Here is a 17483-nt window from a genome sequence, read left to right on the forward strand (position 1 = left end):
TGTTATGGATTTAACTTTCTTTGTCATGTGATAAAGAAAGAGTGCGTGTGCGTGTGTTCAGCCTGTTCAGGTGACTTTGTCTGGTTGTGTTTCTCAGTTGTTTGCTGCCTAACAACATCTGACACACACACACACAGAGGAACAGCTGATACCAACACACCTGACCTGACTGCATGCCAACAGCAGCTGCTGCTCAGCAACAAACAGCTGATCTCAAACAGTGTCACATTTATTTATTTATTATGTCGACTGAAAGTTAATGGCTTTAAAAGCTGTACAGTACAGAAAAAAGCTGCCTCCAGCATGTGAGCTGGACCTGAACCATGCAGAGTAAAGTTCAGACGGCTGAGACACGGTGTGTGTTTCCACTGACGACGTGTGTGTGTGTGTGTGTGTGTGTGTGTTTGCTTTTTTTTAAAAATTTAGACCCACGTGTTTGTGGGGTTTTTCTTTCTCCAAATATTAGGAAACGTCTCCCATGTCTGACGTTGTTGTGCAACGGCCGACTGGTCGCAGTCGTGCTCCCAGCATGCTCTGCAGCTGGTCGTGGTTAGTCACAGGAGTGGAAAGCAGAGTGTGACGAGCGTGTTTCATTGCTCAGCTCGCATGCGTCCAGTTTCACTTCATGTCGGTTCAGATCAGCCGACTGCGTTTAATAAAAAAAAATAGTGAGTGTCATTGAATGCATCCACAGGTGGATTTCAGTTTTCAAAGCAGCAGCACCTCGTGACAGGCGGCTCATCCCAGCCTGTGCTGCAGCCGGGGCTGGTTTTACTGCATGTTTACTGCAGTTTCCTCGACGCTTTACTGTCAGCGATGAGATCAGGACAGAGTTAGGTTTATAACCCAGCAGGTTTGGCTTGTTAATCCAGGAGTCAGATCAGAATCACGAGGTGTTTGTTTGATTTTTAGCTTCAAAGTGTTGCTTTTCCACATCGACATGTCTGGCATAGATGTTAAACTCAAACAGAGCCATTTAAAAAATAAAAAAGCAAAGCTCAAGATTGAATCCACTCTGTCATTTGAGTTACTTCAGGGTTAATGGTAATTAACAAGATTCCCAGCTCATCAGTAGCATTGACACGCAGACTGGGGGGACTGGGTGGGCTGATAGGATCCCAGCGTCTCCCAGCGATCAGAGACACTTTGGCTCCCAGGTCTCCGACAGTCTTTTCCAGCTGTGAGTCGCCACTCTCCTCCTTGACTCAGCACTTTGAGTCTCGACTCATTGTTTTGGCTCACACAGCTGTTTGTTGCTCACATGACGTGACAGTCATGTGTCCCAGCTGTCACAGCGTGTACCGTGAATGGAAAAAGTTCTGCTGCAGAAGTCGTCGACCTTTCAGCCAATCAGGTGACCGAGTCTGTGGGTTGAACTCAGAGACACTTTGGCACTTTTTAAAGTTTAGATGATTTGTACTGTGGTGAGCTCATCTGTTTATGTGGCTGTGTTTACGGTGAGCAGATCCCAACAAACAAATGCGGGACAAAACTGTTATCAGGGATTTTACACACAAACAAACACAGAAATGATGCAGGTTCACGTTATTTAGCACGTGAACAACAAATAGGGTGAACAACAAATAGGCTGAATTTACATGTCCGAACGAGCTCTCGGGCACGTAAACGTCATTCAAAGTTTAAATCTTTTGTAAAGCTTTAAGACTTTTTTTTGTCTGAATTGGTGTTTTAAGTATCGTCTACACTTTTATTATAGTTCTGGTTTGATAACATTTTTGTTGAACTTTATTCTGGAAAAATCATTTTCCCCATGGTTTCATGCCTGCACCCTCTACATGCACGAGGTGTACTTCAAAGCGTGGCCATTTTTGTCCTCGTTCACTTGTTGTGATAGGACGTACATTTTTTTTTTAATTCCCCAGAAGGGCAGCGTGTGCTCAGCATACGTCCCGTAAACAGACACATTAAAACACAGCTTATAAAGTTCTGTTGAAAATCGGGAGTGGTTCTCCTGCAGTTATTTGATTATAATAATAAACACCGTGCCCATTCTTCATTGTACAAACGTGACTCGTTACCTGCACACATCCCGTTAGCTCTTATTGATGCTGATCATTTAAATGGAATCATTGACACACTCGGAAATTTTCTGGTGGTGTTTACGGTTCTTTGTTCATTCCCTTGCAAAAGTTTACATGTGCTCTCTTTTTGAAGTGTCCTCTGTAGTTTCTCATAATGTTATAAAAGAGCGACGCATGAGTCACACCTTATGAGAATCACACGGTATTACTTCATGTCATTGTGCAAAATTAAACTGAATAATAACAGCGGGAAACATAAATGGAATTCTTTCACTGCAGCCAGCAGCAACTTCTGTTTTTTGGCCCTCTCCAAAGACGCAGATTCAGTCGCTGGTCGGTCCAGCTCGAGTCAGGATGCCTGAAAGTTGAACTTGAAGAGTTGAGATGTTTCTTTGCTGAAGCTGTGGAAGGATCGGGGCCCTAAACTCTCTCACCGTCTGAATGATGATGTTTGGGTTGTCGCAGCAGCTAGACTGGAAAGAGGTCAGAGGTCACCTCTTTCCAGAGGAAGTGTCTTCACGAAGAAACCTCACTGAGGGGCACAGGGAAACTCTGACGACCTCCTGCTGCCGATGAGTCACGCAGTGTGTGTTAGAGAGAGAGAGGGACTTGTGTCAGAGTGACCTTTGACCTTGTGTTACTGTAAGAGCAATGTCTGAGTGTTTGTGTCCAGACAGTTTGTGTAAACATGGGAGTATGTGAGGTGGAATCTCCATAGTTTCTACATCTGTCTGTGTGTCTGTGTGTGTGTGTGTGCAGTCTTGAGTTCATACTGGACACCCGTCGTTTGTTCCAGTTTGTCTGGTAAACTCCAAACTTGAGTCCTGATTAGTTTTCACAGTCTGTGTCTTCATTGCCTGAATCTGGAGTTACCTGCAGCACTGACGGGAACCTGAGCTACAAATACAGAGATTGGCTGACTAAGTGATATATTTATTAATTTTAGTCAGTTTGTCTTAATAATAATAATGGAGTGGATTTATATAGCGCTTTTCAAGGTACCCAAAGCGCTTTACAATTGCACTATTCATTCACACACTGGTGGAGGCAGCTACGGTTGTAGCCACAGCTGCCCTGGGGCAGACTGACATAAGCGAGTTTGCCATATCGCGCCATCGGCCCCTCTGGCCATCACCAGTAGGCGGTAGGTGAAGTGTCTTGCCCAAGGACACAACGACCAGGACAGAGAGCCGGGGGATTGAACTGGCGACCTTCCGGTTACAGATGCGCTTCCCAACCCCCTGAGCCACGGTCTCAGGGGGTTCTGTGTTTCAGAAAATAAAGAAAATGTTAAAACATATTACAGTGTTTAAAAATTCAGATAAAATATGAAGAAAAAAATCTATATTCTGAGATATTAAAAAATACTAATAATTAAAAAGCTAATTTATAGTGTATATTCATATAAAATAATTTTATAGAATCATATTTAGTTGTTTAAAAGCAAATAATTAGCAAAAATACAATGTTTAAAAAAAAAAAAAAGTATCACAGCTGATGTTCATGGTTCAAATATGCTGTGATAATCCACATCTGTACTAGTACTCAGGTGCATTACCACAAAAAAGTTGCAACTACCCAACTCTTTCCTGCATACATGAATGTCCCAAAGAGCCAAACGAAAAACACTGGTGTTTAAAAAAAAAAATGTTATTCGGAGTTTCATTAATTCAAAGTCTAACAGACATTTTTAATGGTCACATGGTCAAAATGTAACATTAACAGTGAACCAGGAAAAATTGCTGACTGCACCTAAAAATGTGGAAGAAGTCAGGTATCTTCAAAGTTTGCCCAGATGACCCCAACATAACGCTTAGCGACCAATATCAAAAATCTCAGTGAGTGTAGAAAATTACTTTCCCGTTGGTTTTCATCTGGAAATTTACCCTTCCAGCATCAGGCGACTCCATCTGGATTCGTTTCTCTGGGATTCTGACTGTTACGAGACTGAGAGTTATAAAAAGTTGTGGAAAGTTACAGAGATTGTATAACTGTGTGTGTGTGTTCAGGTGTGTCGGGCATCCTCAGGTGTTTACACCTGCCGTGGTTTCATGCGCACATTTTTTGTCATTGTGATTGAAATCATTGTTGTGTACCTGCAGTAGGGCGGAGCTGTTGTGTGTGGACAATGCGCCAGACGTCAAAACAATAAACATGGTTTGCATTTGTTCCTCAACAGCCATCTTATCTGTTTGACCGTGATGTTTGGCATCTTCCTGAAAGATCACTTACGGTTATCTTCTTCTTGGTCCTTGAAGAGTGTTGACAACAGACACAAGATGCAAATCTTTTTTTCTGCCCATCTATTGAAAAAAATGTGCAAAGTATTAACAAAAAACAAACTCTGAGCGGCTGTATCAGGAAAGAGAAGGAGGATACTTCCCCACCAAAGACTGTAGTTCCTACAATGGTCCAAAAGGAAGTTAACGTTACAGTATATCATTGACTGTTTCAAAAAGCTGTCTGTCTCCACCATTACATCCCCACTGCTCTCTGAACTTAGCATTTGGAAGCCTCTAGGGTTTTTGGTCTCCATCGTGCTGAGATCAAGAAGTGACAAAAGGGTTATCCGCTAACCCGACACAAGTCGGTAAACGTCCAACGTTGTACTTCATTGGAGAGGTTTTCACTCACGGTTGTCATAGTTTCACTTATTTATGTTTAGAGGCTCATCACTAGGGATGGGTATCGTTTAAGTTTTTTCCGATACCAGTGCCAAACCAGTACTTTTGAAACGGTGCCGGTGCTTAAAGAATGGAGCACAAAATTGGTCCAAAAACCTCTCATGTTCAGCTGTTTTTTTTTTTTTGTAAAAAGATAACAATGTTAGCCTTTTCTGCAGCTATGGGGCATATATGGTATCACTCTTGGCTGGAAGCAGTGCTTAAACAATGGAAAAAAACACAAACTTTGTCCAAAAACCTCTCATGTTTAGCTGTTTCCCTCTTTTTCTTTGGTCATTTTAGCCTTTTTGGCCAGGGTGAAGGGAGTATCTGCCATCAAACAAGAAGACAGCCGCATGTAGCTATGATGATGTTTGCTAGTTCACCTTACATGCATTAATGTAATAACGTGGTTAGCCTACTCAACGTAAATTAGCTACTCACGCAGAGAAGAACGGCTGCTGCTGCATCATCATCCTCATCATTTCTGCTACACTGGCAGGGTTAGGGGCCAGGACTCTCCTCTTCGGGTTTTTGGGGGATGTTGCTAACTCCGGGTCCGATAACAGGCACCACACCCGCAGTAGATGTGCACGGTGTGAGGTCTCGCAGCAGGCTATCAAATACAGCGCATTTCTCAGCTTTTAAAAAAAACGCTATGCGTCGCCAGATGTTTCATTGGATTTGAGGTGTTACCTCCTTTGACAGTATCACAGTATCAGCTTAAAGCACTTTTTGCAGGCTGCTGAGTTTGCATCTTTTGCTGTGAAGTACAGCCAGAGTTTTGACCGCTTCGCCTTGGACATTTTTAATCTGTAGCTCTGCTCTTAAAGAACGTACGTACCTGGCCCCGCCTACTATCCTCGGAAACGTAAAATGATTGGCTAGAATCTAAAGTGTATCACAGCTCAGGAAAAAAAAGCACCGAAATGTGTGCTGCTTTTCGGTCTGGTTACGACCGTTTATGTCAGAACCGGATACTGGTACCCATCCCTACTTATCACTGACTTAGGACCGGTCAGTGACCATCAGCCAGCCACTGCAGGATGGTTGCCAGGTGGTCAACTAACCATAGGAAAGACATTTTTCTGTAAAGGGAAAATGTGTTTTCTGTGGTTTCTGCAGGTTGAAATTGGTGCAAAGACATTGTTGCACCAATAACCTCCTTGCGATTGCTTTGGGGCTGCAGCAGGATGCTGTGATGCCCTGTGGTTTGTGTGGAAGAAGCTGACTTGTCCTCAAGCGCTTGCCAACTACTCGCTGAGTGGCAGTGAAACTGCAAAGAGTATGACACAAACCGAAAATGGAGAACGTTTCTCTCCAGAATAAAAGTTTAGCCTTACCACTGAAACCGCCGAGTTTCAAAAGACACAACTTTTATTTTGAAATAGAGCATTCTTCATCTGTGCAGCATCCTGATAGAAAAGTGGAAAAGCTGCAGGAATGTTTCCTCAGTTTCACTCACAAAGTTCAGTCTGATTTTAAGGTTTCCATCTCAATTTCACTGACACAAGTCTAAAACCTGCTGCAGGATTTAAAAAGAACTCAAAGACCTGTACAGAGTGACTGTGTGTGTGTGTGTGTGTGTGTGTGTGTGTGTGTGTGCGTGTGTGTGTGTGTGCGTGTGCGTGTGTGTGCGTGTGCGTGTGTGTGTGTGTGTGTCATAAGTATAAAGCACCGCTGCTCAGGTCACGGTCACCTCAGCTCGACAAACAAGTCTTTTAAACTTGTCAAAGTGTCAGGTCGGCTGGAGCTGGTCACTCAAAACCGACCCAGAGTCAGTGCACAGACACACACAAATACAGACACACAAATACAGACACCTACACTGAGCTGTGAGGAAATTCCCTCTTAACTTTCCCCTTGAATTCTCTGCAATCTCCTTGTGAATCTCTGAGTTCATGTTGCATTATTTACGAGTAAATAAGTGACTCAGTGTCTAAAGAAACAACACAGTTAAACTTCTGCAGAATCAAAGAAAGGTCAGGCTGCAAGTGAAGAATGAAGGCGTTTTTGAAACATAGTAAGAAATACTTCAAAAATAGAAGAAAACTATAAAACAAATCGTATGAAGAATATGAAAACCAGTCAGACAATTATACCGGTAGATAAAAATGTGTCAGAATTTGACATTTTAATTGGATTCACAGCTCTGAGGGTTGAAACAGCTGGATAAACAGCTGCAGGGAGGCGGACGTTGTGGAGCGAGGTCGTGGAGCGCCAGCTCGCAAACACAAAGAAGTTTTTGGGGTCAGTTAACTGCAGCTGATCTGAACCACTCGTAAGTTTACCTTCAGGTTTTGAACATATTAAAGGACCTAACAAAGTCGCCGCACTTCTCTGTTTGAGGTCGCCTGATGTTATTAAAGCTGACCTCTGACTGGAAGTTGAGGTTCCTGCTTGACAGTGAGCTTAATTCTGCAGAAGGAGGAAGGACGTGAGGCCCAGCGGCCCACACGTCACGTCACTGTGGCGCCTCTGTGGTCCGCGGCCCGCTTCCGAATGTGTAAAACAGGGGCGGAGCTTCGGAGCTGATAAAGTTCTGCAGAAGAGATGGTGACGTCCCTCTGCTCTCTGATTGGTCAGCTGGAAGCTTGATTACCAAGATATGAATACTGCTACCAAGAATGTTGGTTCTGCTAATATTTTCAATGTCTGATATTTCTAATCAATAATAACTTGTTTTTATTGATCACTATGAACAAATACTAATAATAATGAGATCTAATCAGCAGCAAGAGGATCTACATTCCTTCTGTCCATGTTAGTGTCCAGCTGCTGGTAATTTAAAGCTTGCTTCTGAACTTCAGTACCCAGAAGCCTTTGCTGGTGTTGGCGGTCAGGGTGGAGTCAAACTGCGAGTTTCAGATAAAAACTTTATCGACAGCAGTGGTGTAACAAACAAGACGGACACGGTTCTGTGAGGGCCCACCTCTTTCTGAGAAAGCTGTCCAAGCTGACCAATCACAACGCTCGCTGTGGTTTATGTGTGCGTGTTTGTGTGTGGGTGTGAGTGTGTGTGCATGTGGTTTATTATTAATTCTGCAGAAGTCTATCTGTCGTGGTGTGTGTGGTATTTCTCAGCAACCAACTCAAATTCGCCCTTTTGTTTCCTTTTCCTCTGCATCTTGTCTCCGCTCATGTCTCCTACCTCATTTCCTTGTGTCCTGCCTCATCTCCTTGTCTCGCATCTCCTCTCCTAGCTTTGGTTTCCTCTTCTGTTTTGTTTTTCTGCCTTATTTCCTTGTGTCTTCTATCGTCTCCTGTTTGTCTCCTCCTATGTTTCCCTTCTCCTCTTGTTGCCTTCTCTTCTCCTTGTTGCATGTGTCCCTTCCTCTCCTGGTTTTCTGTCTTTTGTGCTTGTCTCCTGTCTGCTTTTCTTGCGTCATGCCTTTGTTCAACAAACTCTCAGATGCACCTGTTGCTGCTGAAAAACACTGAACCTGCACAAACCATCTCGCTGCCCAAGCCAAACTTGGCTTCCAAGGCTTCACGTAGGCAAAACGTGGTCCAAGGGTGGTTACTGACCCAGTGACCAACAGATCCTGGCGATCCTGCAGTGAAAGGGATGCAGTTTAATGCACCTTGATGCTTAGCAATAAAATAGTCTGAAGAAACGTGCAAAGATGGACGAAGACAACAGTGGTGTGAAAGTTCACGAGATCTTTTGCAAACTCTGCCAGTCAAAGTTGTGTCTTTTTGGATGAGCTGCAATGAAGAAAAGGTTTAATGATATCAAACATGTTTATTCTATCAAAAAAAGCCTGAAATTAGACAAACTGACGGAGTTTTTGGAGTTTGCACTGTCATTTGTACCAAACTGTCACAACTTTAGCAAAACTGAAGTTTTGCTAAATTTTATTGCAGCATTAAACACGTGTCTGCATCAATACAATCACATTAAAAGTCATTTAATCCCAGCATGAGTCAGTGTGGCTATCTGCAAAAAAAAAGAAGCTGCCCTTCTTTTACACCATTTTTCTGAGAACTTGTTGGTCAGTAAACTGTGGTTTTTGTGCATGTGTGACTAACCCGCGGGTTAACCTCGCTGTGCTCCAGATCCTGCACCGGGGTGCATGCCACTGCTCTGAGTGGGAGATTACTGGGAGATTCCCTCTTGAATGTTTCTGAGATCTATATATACAAACACACACACACACCTGCTGCTGCTGCTCAGCCGTGTGTGTGTGTGTGTGTGTGTCAGATGTGTTATGAGTGTGTCACTTTGCAGTCATACCGCCATGTTTATGCACAAAAACACGAAGCAAACCGCTAGTGAGAAAAAGGAAGTCATCGGGGGGGTTCTGAGAATTACTGCGGTGACAGATCATGTGACTTTCTGTAAACTGAACCGAAATGGGCCTCATTTACATCCCACCGCCATCTCAGACAGGAAGTGTGTTTGTGTGACATTATTTTTGTTTGTTGACTTTTTTTCTGCTTCTCTATTTTTTTGACATGTAACACAAAAACTGGCTAATAAACAGTGAAAATAATCTACATGTGAAATCAAAGGGAAATGAGCGACAGATTGATCAATTAATATTGTTTTAATTTGTTTTTAGTGTTTTTAGGTTGTTGTTTTTTTAATCCAACACTTGGCTTTGAAGTCGGGCTTCACAGACTAACTATTATGCATCAGTTGTCAGCAGCATAAGTTTTGTCACATCCTTGCAGCACTGAAAGTGTTTTTTGCTTTTTTTTGACCAGTGCAGAAAGTGCATTGCTTCTGTGCAGACTCAGGACCAGCTGCAAAGGGCCGTGCAGGCAGTGCAGGGGACACTAATGCTGCAATTATGGCTGCAACATTGGTCCTTTGCTTGCATGCACAGTTGTGCAACTATAATGGCGGGCGCTCAGGCCACCCTGGACTCGCCAGTCCTCCTTAGCTTTTTGTTCCCTTTCCACACAAAAGGTCAAATCAAAATTTTAAGGCACACATGTTGTCATATCTGCACAAAACAGTGCTTATGTCCTCCGATTACAAGCATTCCTGAATTATTATTATTATTATTATTATTATTTTGAATTGTCAGATGAAACCACTTTTGAGCGTGATGCCTGCAATTGTTCTACTTTGCAGTAATCCTCACTAGCTTATAAATTATAGATCAGTGCTCTTTTACAGCAGACAAGGGTTTTATCAGAAGGGATGTTTGGTTTCCAACTGTCTCTTAACTAACACCAAGATGGTGTCTTAAGTCTTTCCAGCCAATGACGCGCTCAGGCTCCTTACATCAATAGTATGAGGCTATAAAATGTAACTTTTACAGTAAATTGAAATGTCTTTTTCTGCAGCTAGAGTAGTAATGTTTGGTGAACACAAAAATCACAAAGCGCACCTGAACTTGGCTTCAAACGCACTATTTTGGAGCCACGTCCTACAGGATAGTTGTCATAATCTAGAGCGTGAGCTGAAAGAGGAGACAGAGTGATCATAGAGGCATTTTCAAAGTTTTCTGCTGCAGTCTCCGTCTCTGTGCAATTCAGGAATCTCTGACCTCCTGCAGTGATGTATTGACTAAATGCCGGTAACACTGACCTGCTCAAAGTTTAAAAAGAATCGAGAGCTGCACCACAAGCCAAAACCAAACCAGAACACAGCCGTTCTCATAGGTTGATATGACCTTTGTGCATCCACTGCCATTTGCAAAGTTGTCAACGTCAAGCAGAAACTTCCAGTAAAACTTTCCACACTGAAATATTAGGCGGCCCGAGAGGGATTCTTTAAAAACTTTGCGTACATGAATGCATGCAATCATGCATGCACATGAATTAAAACAGTTTTTTTTTTTAAAAAGCTGCAGAGGCCGAGAATGAGGACTGAAAAGAAGAGACAAAGCTTTGCGTAGTCTTAAAAAGACAAAACAGGGTCCATACTCCAATTAACAGACTGCAACAGTGCATGATGCTCTCATTAAAACTAACCTCTCTCAGGATCGCCTAAACCAAGCTCACTGTTCTGAGTGAGTCCAGTGCTAACGAGTGACGTCAAAGGATCACAAAGTAACCTCACTAGCCTCAAGTGACTAGTGGAAAATTAAATCCGCTTCCTCGTGGAAATCACCTACAGTATTCCTGCACAGCCTGAAAAAATCTTAAAAGTCTTTAGAATTCATCCAAATATCAGTTTTCTTAAATGCTGGAGCTGTCACAGCGACAGGTCTCTAGTGATTCACAGCAACAGGACAGTTAATTTTTTTTATTGGAGTAAAAATGTCTTCAGTCATTCAGAAGTCTTAAAAGTGCTGAATCCGTTGGTAGCCTGGATGCTCGTGTCGTTAGCATGTCTGCTGGCCGGCAGTGAGATGGAGAAAATCAGCCATCATTGTTAAACTGACCCTGCACATGTATGCAGGCATTTCAAACTGACTGAAATCAAGACAGAGAAATTAGTTTGCTGGTGGTGGATGCGAACAGCGACGCGCCCCTAATGTATTCGTATTTTTCAGTATTTTTGGTTGTTGTGAATTAGTTATTAGTTTAATTCTGAGTGGCATTGATAAAAACCTCTTAAATCTGTTTAATGTTCTGGCAAATTACCAGCATTTATACTGAATCCCAAATGAATTGACTCTTCCTGTGTGTCTGTGTCTCAGCTGATCAGGTGTATGGAGACCAGGACATGCATGAAGTGGTGCGGAAACACTGTATGGACTACCTGGTGAGTAGACGCGTCCTTTTTTCCTCCTCCTGTGTTACTCTTACAGTTCGAGTCTGTGTTTATAAAGTTTTTGCTTTTGGCGTTCAGATGAAGAACGCAGATTATTTCTCCAACTACGTGACAGAGGACTTCACCACATACATCAACAGGAAGAGGAAAAACAACTGCCATGGCAACCACATCGAGATGCAGGCCATGGCGGAGATGTACAACAGGCCAGTGGAGGTTTACCAGTACAGCACAGGTGAGTCGAGAAACAACCTTCATCGCCGTCAGCCAGTCGCATCCATCTAACAACCTCCTCTTCCTCCAGAACCAATCAACACTTTCCACGGCATCCATCAGAACCACGACGAACCAATCAGAGTGAGCTACCACCGCAACATCCACTACAACTCCGTGGTTAATCCCAACAAGGCCACGATCGGGGTCGGACTGGGACTGCCCGCCTTCAAACCTGGGGTACAAAAACCAAACTCGCTTAGCACATCAGATTGACTTTAGTTATCCTAAAAGTTGGGAAATCCCAGTTCTGCAAAAACACAACAAGTAACACAATAAATAAGTAGTAAAGCTCAAGAAAGTAGAGCATGACAGATTGGTAAATCAAGCGAATCAAGCTTGATTTTATACACCTGTGGCCAATGAAGTGTTTGAAACACCCGAGTTCAACGATTTGGATGGGAGAGCGAAGACTCCTGCCTAATCCACCTCCATACCATCAGAGATGCAGGCTTTGAACTGAGCTGCATGGTCTCTCGCCTCCATAGCAGGACAAAATTCAAGTTGTCTGACCACAGAACAGTTTTCCACTTTGTCTCAGTTCAATCTAAATGACCTTTGCCCCAGAAAAGATGGCAGCAGCATTTCTGGATCATGTTCACGTGTGGTTTCTTCTTTGCAGCTTTAACCTGCATTTGTTGTTTGAATGGCACAGAGAACAGGCTGTGTTCACAGACCGTGATTCCTGGAAGTGTTCCTGAGCCCATGCACGGATTTCCATGACAGAATCATGACTGTCTTAAATGCAGTGCCGCCTGACAGTCCAAAGATCACGGGCATCCAATATTGATTTTCAGCCTTGCTTTCTGCGCCAGAAATTTCTCAAGATGATGTACTTCAGCATGCAGAGTCCAGTTTTTTTGGAGACTGGTGAACCTCTGTCCATCTTTAGCTTTAAGAAACTCCGCCTCCCCAAGACGCGCCTTTTACACCCAATCGTGCTGCTTACCTGTTGCCAGTTAACTTAATTAGTTGCAAGCTTTTTCTCTCAGTTTAAACAGTTGACATGTTTTCTGTGTTGTATTGTGAATAATCGAAGGGTTTGCTGGTTCCAAATCATTGCATTCAGTTTTTGATTACACGGCGTCGGGGTTGTTGCGGTCTCACGCCGTCTGTTTAACGGGCCTGAGAACAACTTCTTGAAACATGCCGTTTATATGTACAGTAGAGGGGGCAGATCAAAGCCTACAAGTCTCAAACTTGGCAGGGTTTTTTGATGAAAACTTTCCTGTGAGTGCTGTTACGAAACATTCGTCTACAGCTCCAGCGCTTCAAGATTTGTGATGCAGAAACGTATTTTTATGTAGATGCATGCCTGTTTTCAGTTCAGCGACTCTTTGAAGGCGCCGTTTCCGTCTGTGACTCCATATCTCTGCTGCTGCGTGGTTTCAAAATGACAACAGAGATACGAGATGGTCTCAAATGGATGCTCAGCCCCCCTCTTTACACTTTATAAAGACGTACTGAGTTTTATCACCTTAGCTGAGATTGTCTGTGTTAACCGTCCTGCAGGCAGAAGTAAAATTTATGAAGGACTTTAAGTTTGACACATTGTGCCTTGTTTTGTCTCCTTTTCCCAGTCACTAATAAAATCTGACCAAATCCAGGGTTAAAGAAAACCGCTGTTCTAGCTGATATTTAGCATTTTAGCTCAGGGAGTTGTGTGTGTATAATAAATATATTTCCTCCTCCTCGCAGTATGCGGACCAGTCTCTTATGAAGTCGGCCATCAAGACGTCAGAGGAGTCGTGGATCGAGCAGCAGATGCTGGAGGACAAAAAGAGGGCGACGGACTGGGAGGCCACCAACGAGGCCATTGAGGAGCAGGTGGCCCGGGAGTCTTACCTGCAGTGGCTGCGGGACCAGGAGAAACAGGCCAGACAGGTGGGACGGGGGAGCCGGGCCATGAATATTCACTGAAAATTATTTGACTCAGAACTGTGTGCTTTTATTTCACTTTCGAGAAAAACCTGTTGTTCTAGCAGCAGAATCCTTAAACCATCCGCCCTGTTTTCGTAACTGCTTATGTAATGTAGGAATGTGATGGATTTACTTTCATTTTTAATGCTTTCAGACAAACCATACAGACAGATATGAATCGTGCTTTCAGCTAAACACCAACTCAGTCGATGGTCATTTTAAACAGGACCCACAGTTGGACCTGGAACAAAAATCAGATTGCCATAGGTGACCCTAACCGTCACTCACTGTCGGGGTTAAAAGGTTTTGAACCTTTTCACTTTAATTTGTCGCCATCATTTAAAACCCCACAGAGCCAGCTGGCTAATTTGTGCTTTTCTTTGAAAGAAAATTATACCGCAGTTCATATCAGGCCACCAAAACCATTTATTTACCTCATTCAGCCGAACGACAGATGAGCTCGTGCCACAGCGAGGCGACAACACTTCGACCGTGCATCCGTAATTTACAAGAGTCGCTGTTCCTCCTGCAGTAGCAATCAGACCTGAATCAAACGTGCTCGTCCAAATGAACTATAAACTGTGACTTTTGATGGATTGTGAGCCACACAGTTGCTTTTGTCGACCATGTATGTCAGATACAAAGACAAGGATACCAGCTACCCATACCCATCATTTCATTCACTCTGACACACCCGGTGTTTAGTTTGCATGTTCTCCGTGTGCTTGTCCCGGTTTTCCAGCAGAGCGTCGATTTCTCCCGTCATAAAAAAACATGCTTGTTAATGCTCCCTTTGTCGACCCACTCCTGCAGGAGCTTCCTGGTTAAACAAATATAACTGATGGTCAGGTGGAGGTGTTTTCCACAGAGTGAGACGCCTGTGAAGCAAATTGCCTCAAATCCCCTTAATAATGAGTAGGGTTTTTCCTTTTTTTTATAGTCGGTAGTTTCACTTTGGAATACCAATGAAGGTCCTTAAAAAAACCAAAAAACACCAATGTTCAGAGTTAAAATATGAAGAAGCTGCTCAGCACTGATTTGTTATATACAGCAACGACTGAATTAAGAAGATGTAAAATGAAAGATGCAAGCAGTATGCAGAAAAACTGCTGGATATTTAAATCTGGAAGATTTCTTGTAAACTGCAGGCTGACACAAACCTTCTTCCCTGTTTCTAACAGAGATATCTGCAGCATTCAGGGGAAGTTTAAAGAGGAGCCACAATATTCAATTAATATGCTATATTCTGATAGATTAACAGGATATACAGTAAATCAGCTGGTTATTTGTGGGCCTGTAAAACAGAAGAAATAGCCATTTATATTTGAACCTACTGACTCAGTGACTTAAAAAGCATCAGTTCTGTCTGCTTTAAACCGTCCTGTCAAATAAAGGCATGAAAAATAATGAAAAAAATGTCTTAAATTCAGTTTAAGTGGATGAAACTTTGCTGGTGTAACAAAAACCAAAACTTTTCTCTTTTTTCAGCCTCGTAAGGCCAGTGCCACCTGCAGCTCGGCAACAGCGGCTGCTTCCAGCGGGCTAGACGACTGGAGCGCTCGGTCACCACGGCAACGTGACTCAGACCCCTCCCACTCTGACCTCACAACTCCCCCATCAACCAACAACAAGCCCCCTTCCCCTGCAGGAGCTGCCCTCATCCTGAGCAAACCCCCCTCCCCCTGCGCCCCAGGTATAACACACACATATGTACCTTGGCTCTAAGTCTGCACACTAAAACGTACCAATCTGCTTTATGAGGACTTAATTGTGTCCACACAGTGTGAGCTAATGTTTTTTCCTGACGTACCTGTATGTATCTCGGCCTGTGCAGGTCCCAGTAATCAGAGTCGTCACCATTTGGAGTACAGAGCCATCATGCAGGAGATGTCACCTACAGCGTTTGGTAAGCGTCACACACACTCATTCACACCTTTGAGGACCTTATTTTTTTATACTGTGTGTTCCTGTGACGTGAGTCTGTCACACGGCCCTTTACAGGTCCATTCCACAGAGAGGTTCAGACTCCACGTTCACACATGTAAAACTGTTTGTCATTTCTGAATGGCCCAATCAGACTGCAAAAGCTGCAGTTCCTCTAATGGCCACTTGAGGAAGTTCAATCAGTCCCCACAGACTTCCATATTAATATGTCTAACTTTACAGAAGAAATAAACATGTTTACAACCTCATACAAAACAAAGTTTTGGCTTCTATGTATAATTTCTTTCTCCATGGCAACAATAATTTTTATATAGAACTTCCTCCCACAATCATTTTGTTAAGGCTCGAAGGTTTGGGTCAACGCTGGTTGTGCTTTGCTAGCTGTCTGCTAGGCTTCACATCCACTAACTGAAGTTTGTGCTGTTGGCACCTCATGAAGCGTATTTACGGAAATTATCTGACAAATAATATTACTTTAGAAAGCTGTCTGATAAAGATGGACATGGCCACCGTGACATCACCCACTGATCTGCATTTTGAAGACTTAACATTAGCATGCTGGTGTTTTGGAGCCATAAGTTGGATTTGGATTGTAGGGTGGAATACTAATTTATCAGCAACTGTAGTCATCAAGTTGTCAGCCATCAGCACAGACCTCCTTACAGTAAGTCATAATATTTGTTTGATAACTTAATTTAAAACTGCTCCAAAAGTACAAACAGTAAAAAAAAAAAAAAAAAAAAAACACGTCCAGTTCAGATAGCCACTGGCTACAGTTCCCTGTGCCTGACAGTCATGTGTGGCCATGTATCTGTGACTCAGCATTTAAAGCAGGTCATCCACTAATAAGAAAGTCAGGGGTTCATTCCTCAGATCCTCCACTCTGCATGTCAAGTGTCTTTGAGCAAGATACCTTGATGCATGTATCGTAATGTTTAAATAAATCCGCTTCCTCATTTATGAGGCATAGAAAAGTGCTTGTATGAATGTGTGTATGACTGGGTGAATGATGCTTTGTGGTAGAGTAGAAAAGTGCTACTCAAGTAGCCGTCCATTTACCATTTACTCTTAACCATAGCTTCCATTCAAAGGAAGCATGTGCATTTTCTTTGCACATGTGTAGAACAAATCTGGGTCAAATGCTGACACCCAGTTAGCTTAGTAGCATTAGCGTGCTAAGTTCCACCCTCCAGTCTAAATATGGTCACTTCTGGTTAAAAAAACCCATCAATGTCGAGGCTTCAGAATGCAGATTGTAGACACCAGTCGGGGGCACATTACAAATGGTGTGGTCCTAGTTTTGCAGAGATGTCCCTCCAAGGTGTAAGTTTCCTCCTGGTCCTCAGAAAGACGGCTATAACCGTACACTCGTGTAGCTGACAGTCACTTTGTTTACAGTCAGTCCTCAACAGGAAGCAGCTGAGCCGTGTGTGTGTGTGTGTGTGTGTGTGTGTGTGTGTGTGTGTGTGTGAGGTTATCTGAGGACGTACATGCTGTTGTTGCTATGAAAAAACACACAGTTTTGTTGTTGTTGCTGTATGTGTAACAGTGTTATCACGTTTAACGCACAAAGCTGAATTCTGGAGTGTTTATCAAAGTACAAGATGATATTTAACTCATCAGGATGTCTCTCTGTGTGTCTCATATCAAATTGGCAATTACATGCAGAAACACACTGCATGTAATTGCCAATTTGACCCCATTCAATTACAGATCGTCTCATTTATGGCAAGTTTTTAATGACGGCTTTGGTTATGCTTCAGTCTTATTTTACAGTATAATAATAGCTTAATCAGGATAAAACGGATATGAACAAAACTGAACTTTGAGGGCGTTGTTTGAAAAAGGGTGGGAAATTGCAGCATTGTTATTTAAAAAGTCACCGTGTTACAAAATGTTAAAAATTGCAATAATATCGTATCATGAGTGAGGTATTGTTATAATAACTGTGTCATGAGTATCTGAGTC

The 17483-nt window shown here is 42.9% G+C and overlaps 1 protein-coding gene across 2 annotated transcripts in view; it reads left to right on the forward strand.

The window, feature by feature from the left end:
- Positions 1–17483, forward strand: part of otud5a (OTU deubiquitinase 5a) — a 37654-nt gene that overhangs the window by 15442 nt on the left and 4729 nt on the right. For both annotated transcript variants that reach the window (XM_085443171.1, XM_085443172.1), the window contains exons 3-8: positions 11305–11369; positions 11457–11613; positions 11683–11831; positions 13350–13535; positions 15060–15264; positions 15406–15477. In XM_085443171.1, the coding sequence (XP_085299297.1) occupies positions 11305–11369; positions 11457–11613; positions 11683–11831; positions 13350–13535; positions 15060–15264; positions 15406–15477 (834 nt within the window). The remainder of the gene's footprint in view (positions 1–11304; positions 11370–11456; positions 11614–11682; positions 11832–13349; positions 13536–15059; positions 15265–15405; positions 15478–17483) is intronic.

This window comes from Copadichromis virginalis, linkage group LG20, assembly GCF_057382275.1.
Source record: "Copadichromis virginalis isolate Kocher_CV1m ecotype Utaka linkage group LG20, C_Virginalis_male_GT1.1, whole genome shotgun sequence".
NCBI classification, from domain to species: Eukaryota; Metazoa; Chordata; class Actinopteri; order Cichliformes; family Cichlidae; genus Copadichromis; species Copadichromis virginalis.